General features: G+C 42.9%; 1 protein-coding gene and 1 non-coding gene across 8 annotated transcripts in view; one reads left to right on the forward strand and one right to left on the reverse strand.

Annotated features, from left to right (window-relative positions):
* Positions 1-24,776, forward strand: part of CDK12 (cyclin dependent kinase 12) — a 74,901-nt gene that overhangs the window by 3,915 nt on the left and 46,210 nt on the right. For 4 of the 7 annotated variants that reach the window (XM_002748521.7, XM_002748522.7, XM_017973123.5 and 1 more), the window contains exon 2: positions 4,894-5,781. In XM_002748521.7, the coding sequence (XP_002748567.1) occupies positions 4,894-5,781 (888 nt within the window). The remainder of the gene's footprint in view (positions 1-4,893; positions 5,782-24,776) is intronic. The other 3 variants (XM_017973122.5, XM_078374327.1, XM_078374328.1) reach the window with 1 other exon arrangement.
* On the reverse strand, positions 17,552-17,655 carry LOC118154278 (U6 spliceosomal RNA). Its single transcript, XR_004744158.1, has one exon. It is a non-coding gene; the product is annotated as a U6 spliceosomal RNA (small nuclear RNA).

Raw genomic sequence — 24,776 nt, forward strand, 5'->3', positions numbered from 1 at the left:
TACTCTTGTTGCCCAGGCTGGAGTGCAATGTCATGATCTCGACTCATTGCAGCCTCCGCCTCCCAGGTTCAAGTGATTCTCTTGCTTCAGCCTGATGAATAGCTGGGATTACAGGTGCGCACTACCACACCCAATTCAGTTTTGAATTTTTAGTAGAGGCAGGGTTTCATTATGTTGGCCAGGCTGGTCTTGAACTCCTGACCTCATTTGATCCACCTGCCTTGGCCTCCCGAAGTGTTGGGATTACAGGTGTGAGCCACTGTGACTGGCCTTTCCTCCATTTTATTATGAAAAATTTTCAAGCACAGAAAGGTTCAAAGAATTGTAGTGAACACCCAGATATATAACACGTAGATTTTACAATAAAAATTTGCCATAAATAGCCTGGGCAGCATAGTGAGGCCCCCTTCTCTACAGAAAAAAATAAAATTATCTGAGCATGGTGGTGCACATCTGTAGACCCCACTGCCTGGGAGGCTGAGTCAGGAGGATCGCTTGAGCCTAGGAAGTCAAGGCTGTAGTGAGCTGTGATCATGCCATTGCACTCTAGCCTGAGCAACAGAGACCCTGTTTCAAAAAAAAAAAAATTGGGGTGGGAGCGGTGGCTCACGCCTATAATCCTAGCACTTTGGGAGACTGAGGCGGGTGGATCACAAGGTCAGGAATTCGAGACCAACCTGGCAATATGGTGAAACTCAGACTCTACTAAAAATATAAAAAATTAGCTGGGTGTGGTGGCGTGCGCCTGTAGTTCCAACTACTCGGGGGGCTGAGGCACGAGAATGGATTGAACCCCAGAGGCAGAGATTGCAGTGAGCCAAGATTGCACCATTAAACTCCAGCCTACATGACAGAGTGAGACTCTTGTCTTTTTTCAGAGTCTCACTCCGTCGCCAGGTGCCAGGCTGGAGTGAGCCACCACGCCCAGCTAATTTTTATATTTTTAGTAGAGATGAAGTTTCACCATGTTGGCCAGGATGGTCTCGATCTCTTGACCTCGTGATCCGCCCACCTTGGCCTCCCAAAGTGCTGGGATTACAGGCGTAATCCCAGTGAGCCACTGTGCCTGGCCTGAGACTCTATCTTAAAAAAAAAAAAAATTGCTACGTATTTTGTCATTTATCTCTCCATTAATCTTTTTTTTTTTTTCATTTATCTCAAAGTAAGTTGCAGGTATCAGTATACTTCATTCTGAACACTTTAACGTGTTTACCATTAGCTGGATTTGCATTTCTTTTTGAAGGGGTGAGGAGTAAAATTTATATATGGTAAAATGACTAAGTCTTAAGTATAGCATTTATTTGTAAAGCTGCTTAGTTTTTTTGTTTGTTTCTGAGACAGAATCATGTTCTGTCATCCAGGTTGGAGTATAGTGGCCTGATCTTGGCTCACTGCAAACTCCTTCTCTCAGGTTCAAGCGATTCTCCCGCCTTAGCCTCCCGAGTAGCTGGGATTACAGGTACCCGCCATCATGCCTGGCTAATTTTTGTATTTTTTTAGTAGACACCAGATTTCACCATGTTGGCCAGGTTGGTCTCAAATGCCTGACCTCAGGTGATGTGATCCACCTGCCTCCCAAAGTGCTGGGATTATAGGCGTGAGCCACTATACCTGGCCAAGCTTAGTTTTTTAAGGAAGCCTAAAAAGTATTCTCAGAATATTTGTTTTTTTAGAGTAGTTCATTAAGGCTGTAAAAATTGTTAACTGTCGTAGGGTATGGGAATACAGAAGTGTGCTAAGGCTAAAACACTAAAAGGAGTTTCAGTAAGAACTGCTTCTTTCCGGTAATTCCTTTTGGATTCTTAGAGAAAACAACATATCTCAGGTTCTTTTAAGAGTAGAGAAGTCTGGGCATGGTGGCCCATGCCTGTAATCCCAGCCCTTTGGGAGGCCAGGGCAGGTGGATCACCCGAGGTCAGGAGTTCGTGACCAGCCTGGCCAACACGGTGAAACCCCATCTCTACTAAAAATACAAAACTTAGCCGGGCATGGTGGCACATACCTGTAATCCCAGCTACTCAGGAGGCTGAGGTAGGAGAATTGCTTGAACCCTGCAGGCAGAGGTTGTAGTGAGCCAAGGTCTTGCCACTGCACTCTAGCCTGGGCGACAGAGTGACAGTCCGTCTCAGAAAAAAAAAAGGTATAGTGTCTCTCACCTGTAATTCCAGCACTTTGAGAGGCCGAGGCAGGCGGATCACCTGAGGTCAGGAGTTGGAGACCAGCCTGACCAATATGGATGGAGAAACCCCGTCTCTACTAAAAATACAAAATTAGCTGGGCGTGGCAGTGCATGCCTGTAATTCCAGCTCCTTGGGAGGCTGAGGCAGAATTGCTTGATCCTGGGAGGCGGAGGTTGCAGTGAGTGGAAATCACACCATTGCACTGTAGCCTGGGCAACAAGAGCGAAACTCCATCTCAAAAAAAAACAACAAAAAACAAAACTCTACTCACATAATTTAAACTAATCAGTAATTTAGTAATGGTAAAAAGTCTAGAAAAAATTGGAGACAAAATATGGTAGTGTAGGATGCAAATATATAGTATTCCCAGAGACACATGCACGCTTTTAGTTGGCTTATAGAGAGCATTATATGTTTGTGTGTGTGCATTACATGTTTTTCTTGATTGAAATTCTAAATAGCACAGAAATTTTGTAGAGTCAAAGTAGAGGAACATACAGATCCCTTCTGTGATATTCTCTGTGTTTTTTTACTTGGAAAACAGTCAAAACGAAATAAGCAATATCATTTTACAAGGTTGAAAATGCTTTGGCAGAAATGCAGTGTCTTTGCATCCACCTAATTAGCAATGATTAATAGTAGCAATTTCATTTCAAATGAGTGGAACCTAACTTAATTTGGGGAGTCAGGGAGAGATACATTTGTTTTTGAAGACATTTCTTTCTCTGTGTTGTAAAAAGGGTATGATCTAAGAAGACACATTACTTATTGCTACCTGTGTTTTCCTACTTGTTGTCTACTCCTCCCCTTTCTTCTAGAATAGTGAGCTTGGAACTTAAATGTAGCATGTGTATCACTAAAAATACCAGAAGTATATGGCCATCCAAATCTCCTATTAACAGTAGACTTCTGTCAGAAATTGAAGAGTTCCTAACAGACTTCCTTAAGAAGATTTTGTCGTGCTGACTAAAGAAACAGTAGTTTGTGGTACTTGGTAGCTAGCTAGCATTAGTGTTTTGGGTTTTACACATTTTTCCTGGGATAGAGATGTTGCCTATCTTTGCTATAATTCAAGCAGAGAAAACCTCTTGTTTCAGCCAAGTATATACAGGAGGAGTATTAGTTTCCTTAAGAGTAAGTGGATATTTGGGTAACTATCAGTACCTTTTAGTATCTTATGTCCTCATGTTCATGTTTTGTGTTAACTGTTTTTTAGTTCTATTGATTCCAGTAATTTTATAGTTTAATTTTTGGAAGCTAACTTGCAAAAAGCAACATAGGTAAAAGAAAATCATTGGTGCCATTATGAAGCATATATCCCTGCATCCAGTTTCCCCTATTATGCAAGTTGTTTCCCTTATACATGTTTGTTGTTTTGAAAAATTTTGGTTCATGTCAGTCTTACTGTATGTTAGTCTTACCATATCTCCCTGATCAAAGATAAAGGGAGATGCTGATGATCTAGAATAGAAGTAATTTGTTTTAGAGTACTGGGAAAATTTTGTTTTGTCCAATTTTGCTTTTAATGTTTTTATTTTATTTTATTTTTTTTCTCACATTGAGGCTTCAGCAGGTTAGGCTTTAGTAAAATGTCAAAAAAATTAATGAGAGTTGGGATTCAGCTTAAAATGATCTGCCCCATAGATTCCCAGATTTTATTTCTAAAGCCTTCCTTAAGGAGAAAATTAATTGAACATGCAATAATACTTTGCCTTATGAGTTTTTAAAAAGCCAATTGGAAGTCATTTTATATTAAAAATACCATGAGCCCTTATGTTTTTGAAGAGTTCTAACAAGTCATTTTGGTAAAACATTTTCTACACTTCATTTGTTTTGTAAATCCTAAGTCTTATGTGTTGGAAATGTGTTTAGTACTTTTTTTTAAAAAACTTTACTACTTTATTATAAACTGAAGATGCAAGCAACAGCATACTTTTCTGGGATCTGCCAGTTAAATAGCTCCCTAGCTAACAAATTTAGGTTTTGGTGAAGGATGCTTATTGTTTTTAACTTTCTGGTGGATATAACCTACCTTTACTATGGAGTATGACTTCTTTATCCTGTTTCACTTTATCAAAGATTAAAATCAAAATTCTGAAAGTAATCATTGTGAATATGGCTATTTCTTTTCTTTTTTTTTTCTTTCTCTTTCTGGCTATTTCTTTTCTAATGTGTGAAAAAAATAGTGACCAATCTTTTTTCAGTTGAATAATTTAAATAGTGGATAATTTTATTGTTAATATGATTCAGATATGTTTTCATGTAGGATTTAGTTCATTCTAATCTATTTTTTAAGTGAACTTAATTTTTTTAGAGTAGTTTTAGATTTACATAAAAATTGTGAAGATAGTACAAAAAATTCTCATATATTCCTGCATCATTACCCCATTGTTAACATCTTACATTAATGTGGTACAGTTGTTACAGTTAATGAACCAATATTGATACATAATTATAAACTGGAGTCCATACTTTATTTAGATTTACTCAGTCTACCTAATGTCTATTTTTTGTTCTAGGATCTTATGATCTCATCTTACATTTAGCCCTGTCTTGGGTGCCCCTTGATTGGGCTGGTTTCTCGGCCCAATCTGAGGCTTAATCTTTGTTAAGATTGATAAGTTACTGTTCTTCATAGTTTGTTTTGTTGATCTGTTTTCCTCCATATACTACTGTAGTCTATTCATTTTAAACTGCCTTTTTATTTTTCCAGTAGGAAATCCATGAAGTCCAGAAGTAGAAGTCCTGCATATTCAAGACATTCATCTTCTCATAGTAAAAAGAAGAGATCCAGTTCACGCAGTCGTCATTCCAGTATCTCACCTGTCAGGCTTCCACTGAATTCCAGTCTGGGAGCTGAACTCAGTAGGAAAAAGAAGGAAAGAGCAGCTGCTGCAGCAGCAGCAAAAATGGATGGAAAGGAATCCAAGGGTTCACCTGTATTTTTGCCTAGAAAAGAGAACAGTTCAGTAGAGGCTAAGGATTCAGGTTTGGAGTCTAAAAAGTTACCCAGAAGTGTAAAATTGGAAAAATCTGCCCCAGATACTGAACTGGTGAATGTAACACATCTAAACACAGAGGTAAAAAATTCTTTAGATACAGGGAAAGTAAAGTTGGATGAGAACTCTGAGAAGCACCCTGTTCTTAAAGATTTGAAAGCACAGGGAACAAAAGACTCTAAACCCATAGCATTGAAAGAGGAAATTGTTACTCCAAAGGAGACAGAAACATCAGAAAAGGAGACCCCTCCACCTCTCCCCACAATTACTTCTCCCCCACCCCCTCTACCAACTGCTACCCCTCCACCTCAGACTCCCCCTTTGCCACCTTTGCCTCCAATACCAGCTCTTCCACAGCAACCACCTCTGCCTCCTTCTCAACCAGGATTTAGTCAGGTTCCTTCTTCCAGTACTTCAACTTTGCCCCCTTCTACTCACTCAAGGACATCTGCTGTGTCCTCTCAGGCAAATTCTCAGCCCCCTGTACAGGTTTCTGTGAAGACTCAAGTATCTGTAACAGCTGCTATTCCACACCTGAAAACTTCAACGTTGCCTCCACTGCCCCTCCCTCCCTTATTACCTGGAGATGATGACATGGATAGGTAAGTCCTATAGTGAACTGGAAAAAATTAACCACCTTGATCTAAACATAAAGTATTTTCATGCTTTTATGAACTGGAAATGGCTTTGATGTTTTCAGTGGGAACGTCTATTTATGTATGACATTATTACTTGGGAAGGGAGAATAAGAATTTGAGACCTGGTTAACTCATTTTATCATTAAGTTTATTTTATTTTTTTATTTCGAGACATAGTCTTGCCTTGTTGCCCAGGCTGGAGTGCAGTGGCGGGATCTTGGGTTACTGTAACTTCTGCCTCCCGGATTCAAGCAATTCTCCTGAAACAGCCTCACGAGTAGCAGGGACTACAGGCTTGCACCACCATGCCTGGCTAATTTTTTAGTTTTTAATAGAGACGGGGTTTTGTTGTGTTGGCCAGGCTGGTCTCGAACTCCTGACCTCAAGTGATTTTCCCACCTTGGCCTCCCAAAGTGCTGGGATTACAGGTGTGAGCTATCGCCCCTAGCCTAAGTTTACTGATAATGCTATTTTTTTTTTTTGAGACGGAGTTTTGTTCTGTTACCCAGGCTGGAGTGCAATGGCACAATCTCGGCTCACTGCAACCTCCGCCTCCTGGTTTCAAGCAATTCTTCTGCCTCAGCCTCCTGAGTAGCTGGGACTACAGGCGTGTGCCACCATGCCCAGCTAATTTTTGTATTTTTAGTAGAGACGGGGTTTCACCATGTTGACTGGGACGGTCTCCATCTCTTGGCCTCCTGATCCACCCGCCTCTGCCTCCCCAAGTGCGGGAATTTTAGGTGTGAGCCACCGCACCCGGCCTAATTTTTTATTTCTTTTTTGAGATGGAATTTTGCTCTTGTTGCCCAGGCTGGAATGCAGTGGCGTGATCTCTGCTCATCACAACCTCTGCCTTCTGGGTTGAAGGATGATCCTGCCTCAGCCTCCCGAGTAGCTGAGATTACAGGCATGCACCACCACACCTCACTCATTTTGTATTTTTAGTAGGGTCGGAGTTTCTCCATATTGGTCAGGCTGATCTTGAACTCCTGACCTCAGGTGATCCGCCCGACTCATCCTCCTACAGTGATGGGATTATAGGTGTGAGCCACTGTGCCTGGCCTTTGAAATTTGAAAAAGAATCAATAGAGTTTTTCCTTTAAATTTTTGTTGAATTTTTCTAGAGTATTAATACCTCTAGAAAAATTAAAAGAATAATAGGCTGGGTGCGGTGGCTCACGCCTGTAATCCCAGTACTTTGGAAGGCCGAGGCTGGCGAATTACCTGAGGTCAGGAGTTCGAGACCAGCCTGGCCAACATGGTAAAACCGTGTGTCTACTAAAAGGACAAAAATTAGCTGGGCTTGGTGGCAGGCATCTATTCCCAGCTACTTGAGAGGCTGAGGCACGAGAATGGCTTCAACCCAGAAGACTCAGGTTGTAGTAAGCCAAGATCGCATATTACCATATTTGCTTTAACTGTGGGTTTCATGACACTTCTAAATACTTCAGCATGTCTCTTTTAATAATAACATTATTCTATATAATCACAAGATCTTCGTCACCCTGAAAAATTTAGCATTGACTTAATAATAGCAATAGTTATATAAATAACATTCTATCAGTAACGATAGTATTTAACCAAATAGTCCCAGTAGCCCCCAAAATGTCTTTATTGTTTGTTTTTGTTTTCAATTGGAATTCAGAATAACTCACAAAATGTCATTTATAGCCGGGTTTGTTTTTTCTCTCCTGATCCAGGGTCCAAACCAGGTTTATTTTGAAAGGGGCTGCTTTTTTTTTTAAAAAAAAACTATTCCAGCCAGGTAGTGTGGTGCATACCTGTAATCCCAGCACTTTGGGAGACGGAGGCAGGCAGATCACAAGGTCAGGAGATCGAGACCATCCTGGCCAACATGGTGAAATGCTGTCTCTACTAAAAATACAAAAAAAATAGGCTGGGCGCGGTGGCTCACACCTATAATCCCAGCACTTTGGGAGGCCGAGGCAGGTGGATCACGAGGTCAAGAGATCGAGACCATCCTGGTCAATATGGTGAAACCCCATCTCTACTAAAAATACAAAAAATTAGGTGGGCATGGGGGCGTGTGCCTGTAATCCCAGCTACTCAGGAGGCTGAGGCAGGAGAATTGCCTGAACCCAGGAGGCGGAGGTTGCGGTGAGCCGAGATCCTGCCATTGCACTCCAGTCTGTGTAACGAGCGAAACTCCGCCTCAAAAAAAAAAAAAAAAAATTTGCTAATGGCATCTATAAAATTAGATTCATGCTTCATAGTCATTGCAGTTCTCAATATTCAGAGGACTCATTAAAACTCTTCCCATCATACCATTGTGAATTATATTCTAATTAGCAAAGACTTTACATACTATTCTTTTACTTTTTATGGAAACATACTGTTCTTTTACTTTTTACGGAATTTATTTTTTTTGAGACAGAGTTGCGCACCATCGCGCAGGCTGCAGTGCAGTGGCGTGTTCTTGGCTCACTGCAATCTCCGCCTCCTGGGTTTAAGCAATTCTCCTGCCTCAGCCTCCTGTGACTACAGGCATGTAGTCACAGCACTTTGGGAGACGGAGGCAGGCAGATCACAAGGTCAGGAGATCGAGACAATCCTGGCCAACATGGTGAAATGCTGTCTCTACTAAAAATACAAAAAATAGGCCGGGCGCGGTGGCTCACGCGTATAATCCCAGCACTTTGGGAGGCCGAGGCAGGTGGATCATGAGGTCAAGAGATCGAGACCATCCTGGTCAACAAGGTGAAACCCCGTCTCTACTAAAAATACAAAAAAAATTAGCTGGGCGTAGTGGTGCGCACCTGTAGTCCCAGCTACTCGGGAGGCTGAGGCAGGAGAATTGCTTGAACCCAGAAGGCGGAGGTTGCGGTGAACCAAGATCGCACCATTGCACTCCAGTCTGGGTAACAATAGCGAAACTCCATCTCAAAAAAAAAAAAAAAAAAATTTAGCTGGGTGCCATGGCACATACCTGTGGTCACAGGAGGCTGAGGCAGGAGAATTGCTTAAACCCAGGAGGCGGAGATTGCAGTGAGCCAAGAACGCGCCACTGCACTGCAGCCTGGGCGATGGTGCGCAACTCTGTCTCAAAAAAAAAAAATTCCGTAAAAAGTAAAAGAACAGTATGTTTCCATAAAAAGTAAAAGAATAGTATGTAAAGTCTTTGCTAATTAGAATATAATTCACAATGGTATGATGGGAAGAGTTTTAATGAGTCCTCTGAATATTGAGAACTGCAATGACTATGAAGCATGAATCTAATTTTATAGATGCCATTAGCAAATTTTTTTTTTTTTTTTTTGAGGCGGAGTTTCGCTCTTGTTACCCAGACTGGAGTGCAATGGGGTGATCTCGGCTCACCGCAACCTCCGCCTCCTGGGTTCAGGCAATTCTCCTGCCTCAGCCTCCTGAGTAGCTGGGATTACAGGCACGCGCCACCATGCCCAGCTAATTTTTTTGTAATTTTAGTAGAGATGGGGTTTCACCATGTTGACCAGGATGGTCTTGATCTCTCGACCTCGTGATCCACCTGCCTCAGCCACAAAAATATTTCTTTAAGGCTGGGCTTGGTGGCTCATGCCTGTAATTCCAGCACTCTGGAAAGCTGAGGTAGGTGGATCACTTCAGGCCAGGAGTTCAAGAAAAGCCTGGCCAACATGGTGGAACCCCATCTCTACTAAAAATACAAAAAGTAGCCAGGCATGAGGGTGGGCGCCTGTAATCCCAGCTACTCAGGAGGCAGAGGTGGGAGGATTGCTTGAACTCAGGAGGTGGAGGCTGCAGTGAGCTGAGGTCATGCCACTGCACTCCAGCCTGAGTGACAGAGTGAGACTCTGTTTCAAAAAATATATATTTCATGGGCCAGGTGCAATAGCTCATGCCTGTAATCCCAGGACTTTGAGAGGCCTAGGCGGGCATATCACGAGGTTGGGAGTTCCAGACCATCCTGGCCAACATGGTGAAACCCTGTCTCTACTAAAAACATAAAAAATTAGTGGTGGTATGCGCCTGTAGTCCTAGCTACTCGGGTGGCCGAGGCAGGAGAATCACTTTAACCCAGGAGGCAGAGGTCTCAGTGAGCGGAGATCGTGCTATTGCACTCCAGCCTGGGCAACAGAGCAAGACTCCATCTAAAAAATGCATAGTATATACACATACATATATATACACACACACGTGTATATATTTTATATAAGCATACATATGTGTGTACATTTTTATATACGTGTATATTTTGTGTGTGTGTGTGTGTGTATGTGTATGTGTATGTGTATGTGTGTGTGTATGTATGTATTTCTTTAATGTTTTGACAGCACCAGTTAGGCAAGTACCACCAAACCTTGCTTTAGCAGTGACAGGTGGTGGCCTGGCCAACATGGTAGAACCTCATCTCTACCAAAAAAAGATCTTTATGTTACGGTTTGCTTATTCTACTGAGATACTGTGCTTTTCTCTGGGATGTGAATTGCATTCTATTGAAACAAACTTTTCATTGTAAGCACAAAATTAAGTGCCATTGACTGATCTTGCATCCTAGTCTAATTCCCAAGCCTCCATTCCTTTTTTTTTTGAGATGGAGTTTCACTGTTGTTACTTAGACTGGAGTGCAATGGCACGATCTCGGCTCACCGCAACCTCCGCCTCCTGAGTTCAAGCAATTCTCCTGCCTCAGCCTTCCGAGTAGCTAGGACTATAGGCTCGCACCATCATCCCCAGCTAATTTTTTAAAATATTTTTAGTAGAGATGGGGTTTCACCTTGTTGACCAGGATGGTCTCGATCTCTTGACCTCGTGATCCACCCGCCTTGGCCTCCCAAAGTGCTGGGATTATAGGCGTGAGCCACCGCGCCCGGCCACCTCCGTTTCTTTCAAGGTGATACTGGTAATTTTATTTTATTTCTTTGAGACAGGATTTGACTTTGTCCCCCAGGCTGGAGTACAGTGGCGTGATCTGGGCTCATTGCAACCTCTGCCCCACAGGCTTAAGCGATCCTTCCATCTTAACCTCCCGACTAGCTGGAATTACAGGTGCATACTACCACACCTGGCTAATTTTTTTTTTTTTGAACAGTTTTGCTCTTTCTCCAGGTTGGAGTGCAGTGATGTGACCTCGGCTCACTGCAAACTTCACCTCCCAGGTTGAAGCAATTCTCCTGCCTCAGCCTCCCAAGTTCCTGGGATTACAGGCATGCACCACCATGCCCAGCTAATTTTTGTATTTTTATTAGAGACGGGGTTTCACCATATTGGTCAGGATGGTCTCGATCTCTCGACATGTGATCTATCCACCTTTGCCTACCAAAGTGCTGGGATTACAGGCATGAGCCACCGTGCCCAGCCACACGTAGCTAATTTTAAAATTTTTTTGTGGAGATGAGGTTTCACCATGTTGATCAGGCTGGTCTCGAACTCCTGGACTCAAGTGATCTGTTTGACTTGGCCTTCCAAAGTGTTGGGATTACAGGCATGAGCCACCACTCCCGCCCAGTATTGGTAATTTGAATGATGATACATTTCAGCTCTCTGGGTAAGAAAGTATGTTCTTTCTTTTCTTTCTTTTTTTTTTTTTTTTTTTTTTGAGACAGGGTTTTGCTCTTGTTGTTCAGGCTGTAGTGCAGTGGCGCAATCTTGGCTCACCACAACCCCTGCCTCCCAGGTTCAAGCGGTTGTTCTGCCTCAGCCTCCCGAGTAGCTGGCATTACAGGCCTGCCTTACCATGCCTGGCTAATTTTGTATTTTTAGTAGAGAGGGGGTTTCTCCATGTTGGTCAGGCTGGTTTTGAACTCCTGACCTCAGGTGATCCACTTGCCTCGGCCTCCCAAAGTTCTGGGATTACAGTTGTGAGCCACTGTGCCTGGCCGAAAGTATATTTTTTCATACTTACTCTCTGTTCCTTTACAGAAGTTGCAAGTACAGTAAATGGAAACGGGGAGATAAACTATTTTTCTTTTCTTTTATTCTCTTTTCTTCTTTGTTCGTTTGTTTGTTTCTTATTGCTGCTCTGAGCAGGGAGATAAACTGTTTTAACTAATGGCTCCATCACTATTTATAGTAACAAATATGATTTGTTTGTTTGTTTTTTGGACAGGGAGACTGCCAAAATCTGATTTTAAAGAAAAATTCCACATGCTCTTTCTAATATTAATAGGTATTTATGGACTGAGCTTTGTGGCTGTAATCCCAGCATTTTGGGAGGCCAAGGTGGGAGGATTGTTTAAGGCTAGAAGTTCAGGACCAGCCTGGACAATAATGTAGTGAGATCCCATCTTTATGAAACATTTAAAAATTAGCTGGCTGTGGTGGCAGGTACTTGTAGTCCGAGCTACTTGGAAGGCTGAGGCAGGAGGATCACTTGAGTCCAGGAGTTCAAGGCTGCAGTGAACTATGATTGGGCTGCTATACTCCAGCCTGGGGAGTATGGGGTGAAAGAGACACTATTTCTAAAAAAACATTTTTTTAAATTAAAAAGTAATAACAAATTCTGCCACATGATGAAAACTACAAAGAACAGAACCTGAAATATTTTTTTTTGAGATGGACTTTTACTCTTATTACCCAGGCTGGAGTGCAATGGCGTGATCTCAGCTCACTGCAGCCTCTACCTCCTGGGTTTAAGCAGTTCTCCTACCTCAGCCTCCCACTACAGGCTGCGCCACCATGCCCAGCTAATTTTTGTATTTTTAGTAGAGACAGGGTTTCACCATGTTGACCAGGATGGTCTCGATCTCTTGACCTAGTAATCCACCCGCCTTGGACTCCCAAAGTGATGGGATTGTAGGTGTGAGCCACTGTGCCCGGCCTCAGAACCTGAAATTTACGTGGAAAAATTAATTTGAGGTCCACAATATACTTTTCATAGATATAAGCCATATTTTTTTAGTTTTTCTTGGGAAAGGAAATAGCTGAGCATTATCCAAAGAGACTCTAGCCTTTTAGCTACAGGAAGCTCATTTCAATACTTGTTTGCATAGTGTTGCATAGTGGCTAGAATATTAATGTGGCTAAGAATCTTGATTTTTTTTTTTTTTTTCACTTCAGAAAAATGTTTAGGAAACAAAAAGAATATGATTTTTTTGAGATGGAGTCTTGCTCTGTCGCCAGGCTGGAGTGCAGTGGCTCAATCTTGGCTCACTGCAACCTCTGCCTCCTGGCTTTAAGTGATTCTTCTGCCTCAGCCTCCCGAGTAGCTTGGGTTACAGGCTCCCTCCACCATTGCTGGCTATTTTTTTTGAATTTTTAGTAGAGACAGGTTTCACCTTCTTGGCCAGACTGTTCTCAAACTCCTGACCTCAAGTGATCCACCTGCCTCAGCCTCCCAAAGTGCTGGGATTACAGGCATGAGCCACTGCACCCTGCCTAATTATTATGATTTATTTGTATTTTTTGAGATGGAATTTTGCTCTTGTCGCCCTGACTGGACTGCAATGGCACAATCTTGGTTGCAACCTCTGCCTCCTGCATTCAAGCAGTTCTGTCTCAGCCTCCCAAGTAGCAGGGATTATTGGCACATGCTACCTCGCCCAGCTAATTTTGTATTTTTAGTGGTGATGGGGTTTTACCATGTTGGCCAGGCTGATCACAAACTCTTGACATCAGGTGATCTGCCTTCCTCAGCCCCTCAACATACAGAGAATACAGGTGTGAACCACCATGCCCCCCCTACTTTTTTTGGGATAGAGTCTCACTCTGTCGCTCAGGCTGGAGTGCAGTGGGCTTAGCCTCCTGAGTAGCTCAGTTTACAGGCATTCATCACCATGCCTGGCTAATTTTTGTATTTTTAGTACAGATGGGATTTCACCATGTTGGCCAAGCTGGTTACGAACTCCTGACCTTAAATGATCTGCCTGCCTCAGGCTTCCAAAGTATTGGGATTATAGGCATGAGCGAGCCACCAGGCCTGGCCCTAATCTAATTATTACTATTATTACTTTTTGAGACAGAGTCTTGCTCTGTTGCCTAGGCTGGAGTGTAGTGGCACGATCTCAGCTCACCACATTTCCATTTCCCCGGGTTTAAGCGATTCTCCTGCATCAGCCTCCTGAGTAGCTGAGACTATAGGCATGTGCCACCATGTCTGGCTAACTTTTGTATTTTTAGTAGAGACAGGGTTTCACTATGTTGGCAAGGCTGGTCTTAAACGCCTGATCTTGTGATCTGCCTGCCTCAGCCTCCCAAAGTTCTGGGATTACAGGTGTGAGCCACTGAGGCTGGCCAATAGAAAGTATTTTATTTATTTATTTATATTTATTTGAGACAGAATCTTGCTCTATCCCTACTCTGGAGTGCAGTGGTGTGATCTCAGCTCACTGCAACCTCCTCCTCCCATGTTCAAGCAGTTCTCCTGCCTTAGCCTCCCGAGTAGGGAGAACTACAGGTGCATACCACCATGCCCAGCTCATTTTTGTATTTTTAGTAGAGACAGGGTTTCACCATGTTGGTCAGGATGGTCTTGATCTCTTGATGTAATGATCTACCTGCCTCTGCCTTCCAAAATTCTGGGATTACAGGTGTGTGCCACCGCTCCCAGCCCTAATTATTGTTTTTAATTGAGACAGAGTCTCGCTCTGTTGCCTAGGCTGGAGTGCAGTGATGTGATCTTGGCTCATTGCAATCTCCGCCTCCCAGGTTCAAGTGATTCCCCTGCCTCAGCCTCCCAGGTAGCTGGGATTACAGGCGCATACTACTCCACCTCGCTAATTTTTGGTATTTAATAGAGACAGGGTTTCACCCATGTGGGCAAGGATGGTCTTGAACTTCTGACCTTAGGTGATCCACCTCATTGGCCTCCCAAAGTGCAGGGATTAGAAGGATGAGCCACAGCACCCAGCCCTAGCCATGATTATTACCAGTTTTCTACATATTAATAAATTACTAGGGATAGAAAAATGGAAATAGCCTATGTTCTCTGGCTGGCTCCTGTAATCTCAGCCCTTAGGAAGGCCAAGGCAAGAGAATTGCTTGAGCCTAGGAGTTTGATACCAGTCTAGGCAACATGGCAAGACCCTGTTTCTACCGAAAAAAAAAAAAAAAATTAGGCATCATAGTATGCACCTGTGGTCCCAGCTACTTCGGAGACTGAGGTGAGAATCACTTGAGCCTGGAAGATGGAAGCTACAGTGAGCCATGATGGCACCACTGCACTCTAGCCTGTATTTCAGTGAGACATTGTATCAAAAAAGGAGATGAGGATGTCTTCCATTATCAATTTTGTTGTTTCATTTTAAATTCAAGATGTATTTCTGTTCTGGTGTGTGTGTGTGTGTGTGAGCGCTCGTGCGCTGCTATGTACCAGCTGCTCCATATCCATGTACCAGCTGCTCACTATGTTTGACATGAAAAGTAATTTTTACATAGGAAAGCTTTTTAGAAAGAAACTGAAAAGTTGTGTAAGCCGAAAAGTTGTGTAAGGAACTCACATTCTCTATTTTATCTTCTCCGACTTACACATCTTTTTAATTACTTATGGTACCTTTTTATTTTTTAAAATTTTTTTCATTTTCACAGAGCAGTTAGGATACTTAAAGTACCTTATAGATGGAATACAGAATGCAAGTAGTAAACATTGGTTATTTGAATTGATGGAGCCAGAGTCAGGGCTTGTGTGAAATGACAGTGGACATGTAAGAGATACCAGTGTGCACATAAAGAACATATAGCTTATATTAGGGGATTTGTATTTTGTTGTTTTTTTTCCAAGACAGAGTCTTGCTCTGTTGCACAGGCTGGAGTGTGGTGGTGTGATCTGGGCTCACTGTAATCACTGACTCGTGGGTTCAAGCGATTTTCCTGCCTCAGCCTCCCGAGTAGCTATGACAACAGGCACCTGCCATCATGCCCAGCTAATTTTGGGTTTTTAGTAGAGTCAGGGATTTCCCATGTTGACCAGGCTGGTGTCAAACGTCTAACCTCAGGTGATCCACCCGCCTTGGCCTCCCAAAGTTCTGAGGTTAGAGATGGTGAGCCACTGCTCCCTGCCTTTTTTTTTTTTTTTTTTGAGGCAGAGTTTCTCTCGTTACCCAGGCTGGAGTACAATGGCTCGAATTCAGCTGATTACGGTCTCCACTTCCTTGGTTGAAGCAGTTCTCCTCCCTCAGCTGCCTAACTGGGATTGTAGGCACCTGCCCCACACTCAGCTAATTTTTGTGTTTTTAGTAGAGACAGGGTTTTACCACATTGGCCATGCTGATTGCAAACTCCTGACCTCAAGTTATCCATTCGCCTTGGCCTCCCAAAGTTGTGGGATTACAGGTGTGGGCCACAGCGCCTGGCCTAGAGGATTTAGTATCATTTTGGGAAAAGAATGAAACTTTTTTTCTTTTTTGAGATGGACTCTGGCTCTGTCACCCAGGCTGGAGTGCAAGTGGTGTGGTCTCGGCTCACTGCAACCTCTGACTCCTGGGTTCAAGTGATTCTCCTGCCTCAGCCTCCTGAGTAGCTGGGATTACAGGCAGGTGTCATCATGCCCTGCTAATTTTTTGTATTTTTAGTAGATGCAGAAATTCACTGTGTTAGCCAGGAGGTTCTTGATTTCCTGACCTTGGCCTCCCAAAGGGTTGGGGTTATAGGCGTGAGCCATCGCCGTTTTTTTTTTTTTTTTTTTTTTTTTTTTTTGAGACAGATTCTCACTCTGTCACCTGTGCTGGAGTGCAGTAGCATGATTTTGCCTCACTTTGAGTCCCAAGTGATTTTCTTGCCTCAGCCTCCCAAATAGCTGGGATTACAGGCATATGCCACCACAACTGGCTAATTTTTTTTTTAGACATTGTTTGGCTCTTGTTGCCCAAGCTGGAATGCAGTGGTGTGATCTCAGTTCACTGCAACCTCTGCCTCCTGGGTTCAAGCAGTTTACCTGCCTCAGTCTCCCAAGTAGCTGAGATTCCAGCTAATTACTTTGTAATGTTTAGTAGAGACAGGATTTCATCATGTTGGCCATGCTGGTCTCAAACTCTTGACCTCAAGTGATCCACCCGCCTTGGCCTCCCAAAGCACTGAGATTACAGATGTGAGCCACTGCGCCTGGCTGAAACTTTTCTTTCAAGCATGTATTTTGAGTAGGAGTATACTAGCTTAGGTGTCAAATGCAAGAATGAATTTAGCTAATGGTATTTCAGAAATAATTTCTTACTTGTGGTCTACAATTCTTGATTTCAAGAAGCAAGGCAGCCCATGTCCAACATAGTACCATTTGCATGACCATAGCTATTAATGGGTATATTCCTGCTTTAAGTAGATCATCTGTGTGCTTTTCTTAAAAATTTCAGTTAACCACATAGAATTTTTAAAGTCTGATTTTCTTCTTTGAGACAATCTCACTGTCACCCAGGCTGGGGTACACTGGCATGATCTTGGCTCACTGCATTCTCCACCTCCTGGGCTTAGGCAATCCTTCTGCCTCAGCCTCCTGAATAGCTGGGACTGCAAGCACATGCCACCACATCTGGCTGTTTTTTTACATTTTTGGTAGAGACCAAGTTTTGCCATGTTTCACAGGCTGGTCTCGAACTCCTGAGCTCAAGCAATCTGCCCACCTTGGCCTCCCAAAAGAGGGGATTACGCATGTGAGCTACTGCACCCAGCCCTTCTGTTCTTTTTTTCTGATAGCCTTATTTTGAGTTTACTGAACTTCAAGGGAGTCTTCTTTATTTTTAAAGGCTGTAGCTCTAAAAGTTCAGTAAACTCCAAATGAACCAGGATTTTGCTAGTAAAATGCAGTGCTTGGTTTTCATTTTTTATGTACTTAACTAAACTTTTTTTTTTTTTTAATAGGGAACACTTCACGAATTGTGTCATCTTTTTGCAGGGGCCATGATACTCTTTTCTGTTTTGTTACTGTTTTAGTGTATGTGCTGCTGAAGTGAGCACTCAACTAAAAAAATAATAATAAAATATATATACATATATATATGTAATTTTATTGTTGTTCTTTTGAGGCAAAGTCTCTCTCTGTCATCCAGGCTGGAGTGCAGTGGTACAAGACCTCAGCTAACTGCAACCTACACCTCGAGGGTTCAAGCAATTCTCCTGCCTCAACCTCCCAAATAGCTGGGATTAGAGGCATCTGCCACCATGCCCAGCTGGTTTTTTTTTTTTTTTTTTTGAGATGGAATCTCACACTGTTGCCGGGGCTGGAGTGCAGTGACAAAATCTTGGTTCACTGCAACCTCCGCCTCCGGGTAAAGTGATTCTCCTGCCTCAGCCTCCCCAGTAGCCTGGATTATAGGCACCCACCATCATGCCCAAATAATTTTTTTGTATTTTTAGTAGAGACAGGGTTTCACCATCTTTGCCAGGCTGGTCTTGAATTCCTGACCTCGTGATTCACCCACACCTCGGCCTCCCAAAGTGCTGGGATTACAGACATGAGCAACTGTGCCTGGCTGTGACTTTTCAAGTAAATGACCGTGATGTATAGTATCTGCTCCTTCCCTATGTTAGACTCACTTGGCATGTACCACATGTCCTCAGTCTTTTTTTTTTTTAAAGATGGGGTTTCACCATGATGGCCAGGCTGGTCTTGAACTCGTGACCTCAGGTGATCCACCCACCTTGGCCTCCCAAAGTGCTAGGATTACAGGCGTGAGCCACCGTGCCCGGCCCTCCTCAGTCTTTTATAATACTTAGTGTCCTATGCTAAAGGCCATAATGTTAAACATTGTAGTTTTGAGGTTGTCATTAAATTTTCAGGGGTTTTGATACATTGGAATTTGTTGAAACAGCATGTGACTTCTATTCAAATTGTATATTCTGAACTGGTAGGACATAGCCTGTCACATACTCATTCTGTCTTGAAATAAACATGCTAAAAATATACAGGTTCAAGATCCCTAATCCAAAAATCTAAAATCTAGAAATTCTCCAAAATCTGGAACATTTTGAGTGCTGATGTGATACTCCAGTCTGGTCAAAGAGCAAGACTTCATCTCCAGAAAAAATGCTCCAATGAGCATTTCAGTATTTAAATTTTTGCATTGAGTATCTTCAACCAGTATAATGCAAATAATCCAACATCTAAAATAATCCAAAATTTGATTTTTTTTTTTTTTTTTTTTTTTGAGATGAAGTCTTGCTCTTGACCAGACTGGAGTGCAGTGGTGTGATCTTGACTCACTGCAACCTCCATATCCTGGGTTCAAGCGATTCTCCTGCCTCAGCCTCCCAAGTAGCTGGGATTACAGGCACGCACCACCATGCCCAACTAATTTTTTTGTGTTTTTAGTAGAGATTGGGTTTCACCATGTTGGCCAGGATAGTCTCCATCTCTTGACCTTGTGATCCACCCACCTCAGCCTTCCAAAGTGCTGGGAGTATAGGTGTGAGCCACCACACCCAGCCACAATCCAATATTTGAATCACTCTGGAATACCTAACCTGTATTAGCAAATTCTATTTGAGCTCATATAGTAAACATTGGAGAAAACAAGACCTAAATATGAAGCATAGACTGGTTGGGCATGGTGACTGATGCCTGTAATTCCAGCACTTTAGGAGGCCAAGGCAGGAGGATTGTTTCAGGTAGGAGTCTGAGACCAGCCTGGGCATCTCAACTTTTTTTTTTTTTTGAGATGTTGTCTCACTCTGTCGCCGGGCTGGAGTTCAGTGATGCAATCTTGGCTCACTGCCACCTCTGCCTCTCACATTGAAGCGATTCCTCTGCTTCAGCCTCCCAAATAGCTGGGACTACAGGTGTGCACCCCACACCAGGCTAATTTTTTTTTTGTATTTTAGTAGAGACATCAGTTTCACCATGTTTGCTAGCATGGTCTTGATCTCCTGACCTTGTGATCCATCCACCTCAGCCTCCCAAAGTGCTGGGATTATAGGTGTGGGCCACCTGGCCCAGCTCCCATCTCTTAAAGCCAGCTGTGGTGATGTGTACCTGTAGCCTCAGCTACTTGGAATGTTGTGATGGGCCTTGAGCCTTGAGGCTGCGGTGAGCCATGATTGCACCACTGCACCCCAGCTTGGATGACAGAGCAAGATTCTGTGTCCAAACAAACAGATATTAAAAACCATAGACTGAATTTATGTCTGTTTTTTTTTTTTTTTTTGAGACGGAGTTTCACTCTTGTTACCCAGGCTGGAGTGCAATGGCACAATCTCGGCTCACCGCAACCTCCGCCTCCTGGGTTCAGGCAATTCTCCTGCCTCAGCCTCCCAAGTAGCTGGGATTACAGGCACCACCATGCCCAGCTAATTTTTTGTATTTTTAGTAGAGACGGGGTTTCACCATGTTGACCGGGACGGTCTCGATCTCTTGACCTCGTGATCCACCCGTCTTGGCCTCCCAAAGTGCTGGGATTACAGGCTTGAGCCACCGTGCCCGGTGACTGAATTTATTTGAAGCGATGATGAGATAATTAAAATATCTTAATTTTTTTCTTTTTTGAGACAGAGTCTTGCCCTGTTGCTCAGGCTGGAGTGCAGGGGGGTGATCTTGGCTCACCGCAACCTCTGTCTCCTGGGTTCCACTGATTCTCCTTTCTTAGCCTCCCAAGTAGGTGGGATTACAGGTGTGCACCACCATGCCCAGCTAATTTTTGTAGTTTTAGTAGGGGTGGTTTCACCTTGTTGGACAGGCTGGTCTCAAACTCCTGACTTCAGGTGATCTGTCCACCTTGGCCTCCCAAAGTACTGGGATTACAGGCATGAGCCATTGCATCTGACTTCTTTTTTTTTTTTTTTTTGAGGTAGAGCCTTGCTCTGTCACTTAGGCTGGAGTGTAGTGGCGTGATCATGGCTCACGGCAGCCTTGACCCCCGGCCCCTCCCCACAAGCGATCTTCCCGCCTCAGCCTCCTTAGCTGGGATCCGAAGTGCACACCACCACACCCAGCTAACTTTGTTTATTTTTTTAGAGATAAGGTCTTACTATATTTCCCAGGCTGATCTTGAACTCCTGGGCTCATGCAATCTTCCTGCCTTGGCTCCCAAAGTGTGGGATTACAGGCATAAGCCACCATGCTTAGCCTGATTTTTCGTTTTTCTAGTGAAACCATACCAAGAAGAAATCTATTTTGAATAATGAGGAATTGAGATTTCTGAAGAATATTTGGGCTGGGCATTGTGGCTTATGCCTGTAATCTCAGCACTTTGGGAGGCCAAGGTGGGTGGATCATGAGGTCAAGAGTTTGAGACCTTCCTGACTAATATGGTGAAACCCTGTAGGATAATTGCTTGAGGAGGAGGTTGCAGTGAGCTGAGATCCTGCCACTGCACCCCAGCCTGGCAACAGAGTGGCAAATCCATCTCAAAAACAAAACAAGAATATTTGGACAGTGGTTGAGAAATTATAAGTTTTCTTTCCCTGAACATCTTTAAAAATTGGAATAATTTAAAAAATCTGTATTGCATTGTGACTCAGAATTTTGTGGTAATAGGCTTTGTTCCCAGGATGGAAAAATCTGAGTGCAGATTATCTTGCTGCATGTTCATCTCTCCTAGTATTTTAACAAGGTTTCAGATGATCATTTCACACTCCATTGATTACCCCAGTTCTGGTTGATATGGTACAAACAAACCTACATTGTATTCTTCTGTTGGATTCACAAGGGATTAAAATGATAATACTTGGCAGGAGTCAATAGCTCTTGAGATTTATATTCTTATAATTTGACTAAATGACATTCTTTTATGGAAAATATTTAAAATTTCACATACAAAGGGCAGCAGTATTTTTTACAAAGATACATTGCAGGAGATAGATCTTTGTGGTTATAGGAAGTATTCATGCAAAGCACCAATTTTTTCCTTTATAACTAACTGTCATAAAAATGGAGGCGATTCCTTGTGGTTAAGGTTCTCAGATCTTTTTCAGCTTTCTGTTATTGAGAAGGAATAGAAAAGACCTGTTCTGTCCTGATTTTATTTGTAGGCATGTGTTAGTCTGTTATACTAGATGTCTTATCTTTTATGAGGATGTGCACAATTTTTTTGTACTGTAAATGTCTTTTATGAGGATGTGCACAATTTGTTGTAGATGTCTTACCTTTTATGAGGATGTGCACAATTTTTTTTTTTTTTTGAGACAAGGTCTCGCTCTGTCACCCAGGCTGGAGTGCAGCGGCATGATCTCAGTTTACTGCAATCTCTGCCTCCCCGGTTCAAGCAATTCTTATGCCTCTTGAGTAGCTGGAACTACAGGCACATGCTGTCACACCCAGCTAATTTCTTTTGTTATTCTTTTTGTTTACTTTTTTTGGAGATGGAGTCTTGCTCTGTGGCCTGGGCTGGAGTGCATTGGCACGATCTCAGCTCACTGCAACCTTTACTTCCCAGGTTCACGCAATTCTCCTGCCTCAGCCTCCTGAGTAGCTGGGATTATAAGTGCCCGCCACCATGCCCTGCTAATTTTTTTGTATTTGTAGTAGAGACAGGTTTTGAACTCCTGACCTTGTGATCTGCCTGCCTCAGCCTCCCAAAGTGCTGGGATTACAGGCGTGAGCCACTGTGCCTGGCCTAATTTTTATATTTTTAATAGAGGAAGTTTCACCATGTTGGCCAGGTTGTTCTTGAACTTCTGGGCTCAAGTGATCCACCTGCCTTGGCCTCCCAAAGTGTTGGGATTACAGATGTGAGCCACCATGCCCCAGGCTCATGGCACAACATTTGTCTATTACCTATTAATAAACTTAGATAAAATATTGTATTAGGGTCATATGTGGTAGGAGAGGATCTTTTGGGGAGGTTCAGGAGTTTGTGATCAGCCTGGGCAATATGACAAGACCTTTTCTCTACAAAAAATTTTAAAAATTAGTTGGGTGTGGTGGTGTTTGCTGTGGTCCCAGTTTAGGAGGCAAAGGTGGAAGCATTGCTTGAGCCCAGGAGATTGAGACTACAGTGAGCAATGATTGCATCATTGCATTCCAGCCTGTGCAACAAAGTAAGTCCCTCTCTGGGAAAAAAAAAAAAAAAAAGGATCTGAAAACTTACTTTTCTGTTCTATTCCTTGAAAGCTGTCTTTTTTCCTTACTGACTACGATAATTTGCTGATTATTATGAGAGGCCTCTGCCACTAGGTGCCTTAGTTCTGAAATAGTTGCTTGGACCCTTTCTCCTTAAATTTTATAGTTTGATGATCATCTATTTTGGCTGGTCAGAGAGACTTGCCTTCTGCTTTGAAATGAACAGAATAATTCAGTATATTTTTGTATTAGTTTTGGCTTACAATGTAGTTATTTCTGTAAATATCTTCTACAGTTTACTATATTTCTTACGGGCAAAACATTGTGAAATACTATTTCCTTTTTCCAAGATTTTTGCACGTCTTTAGCAATAGAGTAGTATTAAATTGTTGAGCTCTTCTTGTTACTTAAATCTAACGTAGAGTAAGTTCTATGAACTCTAAGAGTTGCAGGGATACTTTGTGAATTTAAGATGATTGCTTCCTGCATTTCATTTCTAGTTTTAAATTTTTAAGTTTTTGGGACAGAGTCTCCCTTTGTTGCCCAGGGTGGAGTTCAATGATGTGATGGCTCACTGCAGCTTTGACTTCTGGGCTCAAATGATCCTCCCATCATCTGCCCAGCTAATTTTTTTTTGAGAAAAGAGGTTTTTGTTTGTTTTCGTTTTTGTTTATTTTTAGATGGAGTTTTGTTCTTGTTGCCCAGGATGGAGTGCAATGGCAGGATCTTGGCTCACAGTAACCTCTAACTCCCAGGTTCAAGCGATTCTCATGCCTCAGCCTCTGGAGTAGCTGGGATTACAGGCATGCACCACAACGCCTGGCTAATTTTTGTGTTATTAGTAGATACAGGGTTTCTCCGTGTTGGTCAGACTGGTCTCCAACTCTGGACCCCAGGTGATCTGCCTGCCTCGGCCTCCCAAAGTGCTGGGATTACAGGCGTGAGCTACCGTGCCCTGCCTGAGACAGAGTTTTGATGTCACCAAGGCTGGAGTGCAGTGAGGTAATCTTGGCTCACTGCAACCTCTGCCTCCCAGGCTCAAGCAAATCTCCTGCCTCAGCTTCCCAAGTAGCTGGGATTACAGGCACATGCCACCACACCTGGTTAATCTTTGTATTTTTAGTAGAGACAGCGTTTTACCATGCTGGGCAGGCTGGTCTTGAATTCCTGATCTCAAGTGATCTGCCCGTCCCAGCCTCCCAAAGTGCTGGGATTACAGTGTGAGCCACTGCATCCATCCTAAATTCTAATTTTTTTCTTTTTTATTGAGACAGAGTCTCACATTGTCACCCAGGCTGGAGTGCAATGGTGCAATCTTGACTCACGGTAACCTCCGCCTCCTGGGTTCAAGTGATTCTCCTGCCCCATTACAGGCATCTGCCACCACACCCGGCTAATCTTTTTATATATATTTTTTTTCTTTCTTTTTTTTTTTTAAATTTTTTTATATTTTTAGCAGAGATGGGGTTTCACTATGTTGGCCAGGTTGGTCTAAACTGCTGACCTCATGATCTGCCCACCTCGGCCTCCCAAAGTGTTGGGATTTACAGGGGTGAGCTACCATGCCCAGGTGAATTTTATTTCATCTCAATAAAAATCCAAATACAATTTTAGGAAGGATATATTAACAGTTTGATAATTCAAGAAGTAGATGTTAAGAAAAAGAAAAAGAGGGCCGGGCGCGGTGGCTCACGCCTGTAATCCCAGCACTTTGGGAGGCCGAGACAGGTGGATCACGAGGTCAAGAGATCGAGACCATCCTGGTCAACATGGTGAAACCCCGTCTATACTAAAAATACAAAAAATTAGCTGGGCATGGTGGCGTGTGCCTGTAATCCCAGCTACTCAGGAAGCTGAGGCAGGAGAATTGCCTGAACCTAGGAGGCGGAGGTTGCGGTGAGCCGAGATCACGCCATTGCACTCCAGCCTGGGTAACGAGCGAAACTCCGTCTCAAAAAAAAAGAAAAAGAAAAAGTTGATAAAGGGAACTGTAAGTAATATCACAAATTTTTCATTGTTTCTTTAGTACGCCATAGATTTCTTTTTATAAAATTTAATTATCTTGGCCAGGCATGCTGACTCA

The sequence above is a fragment of the Callithrix jacchus genome, chromosome 5 (assembly GCF_049354715.1).
Source record: "Callithrix jacchus isolate 240 chromosome 5, calJac240_pri, whole genome shotgun sequence".
Lineage (NCBI taxonomy): Eukaryota > Metazoa > Chordata > Mammalia > Primates > Cebidae > Callithrix > Callithrix jacchus.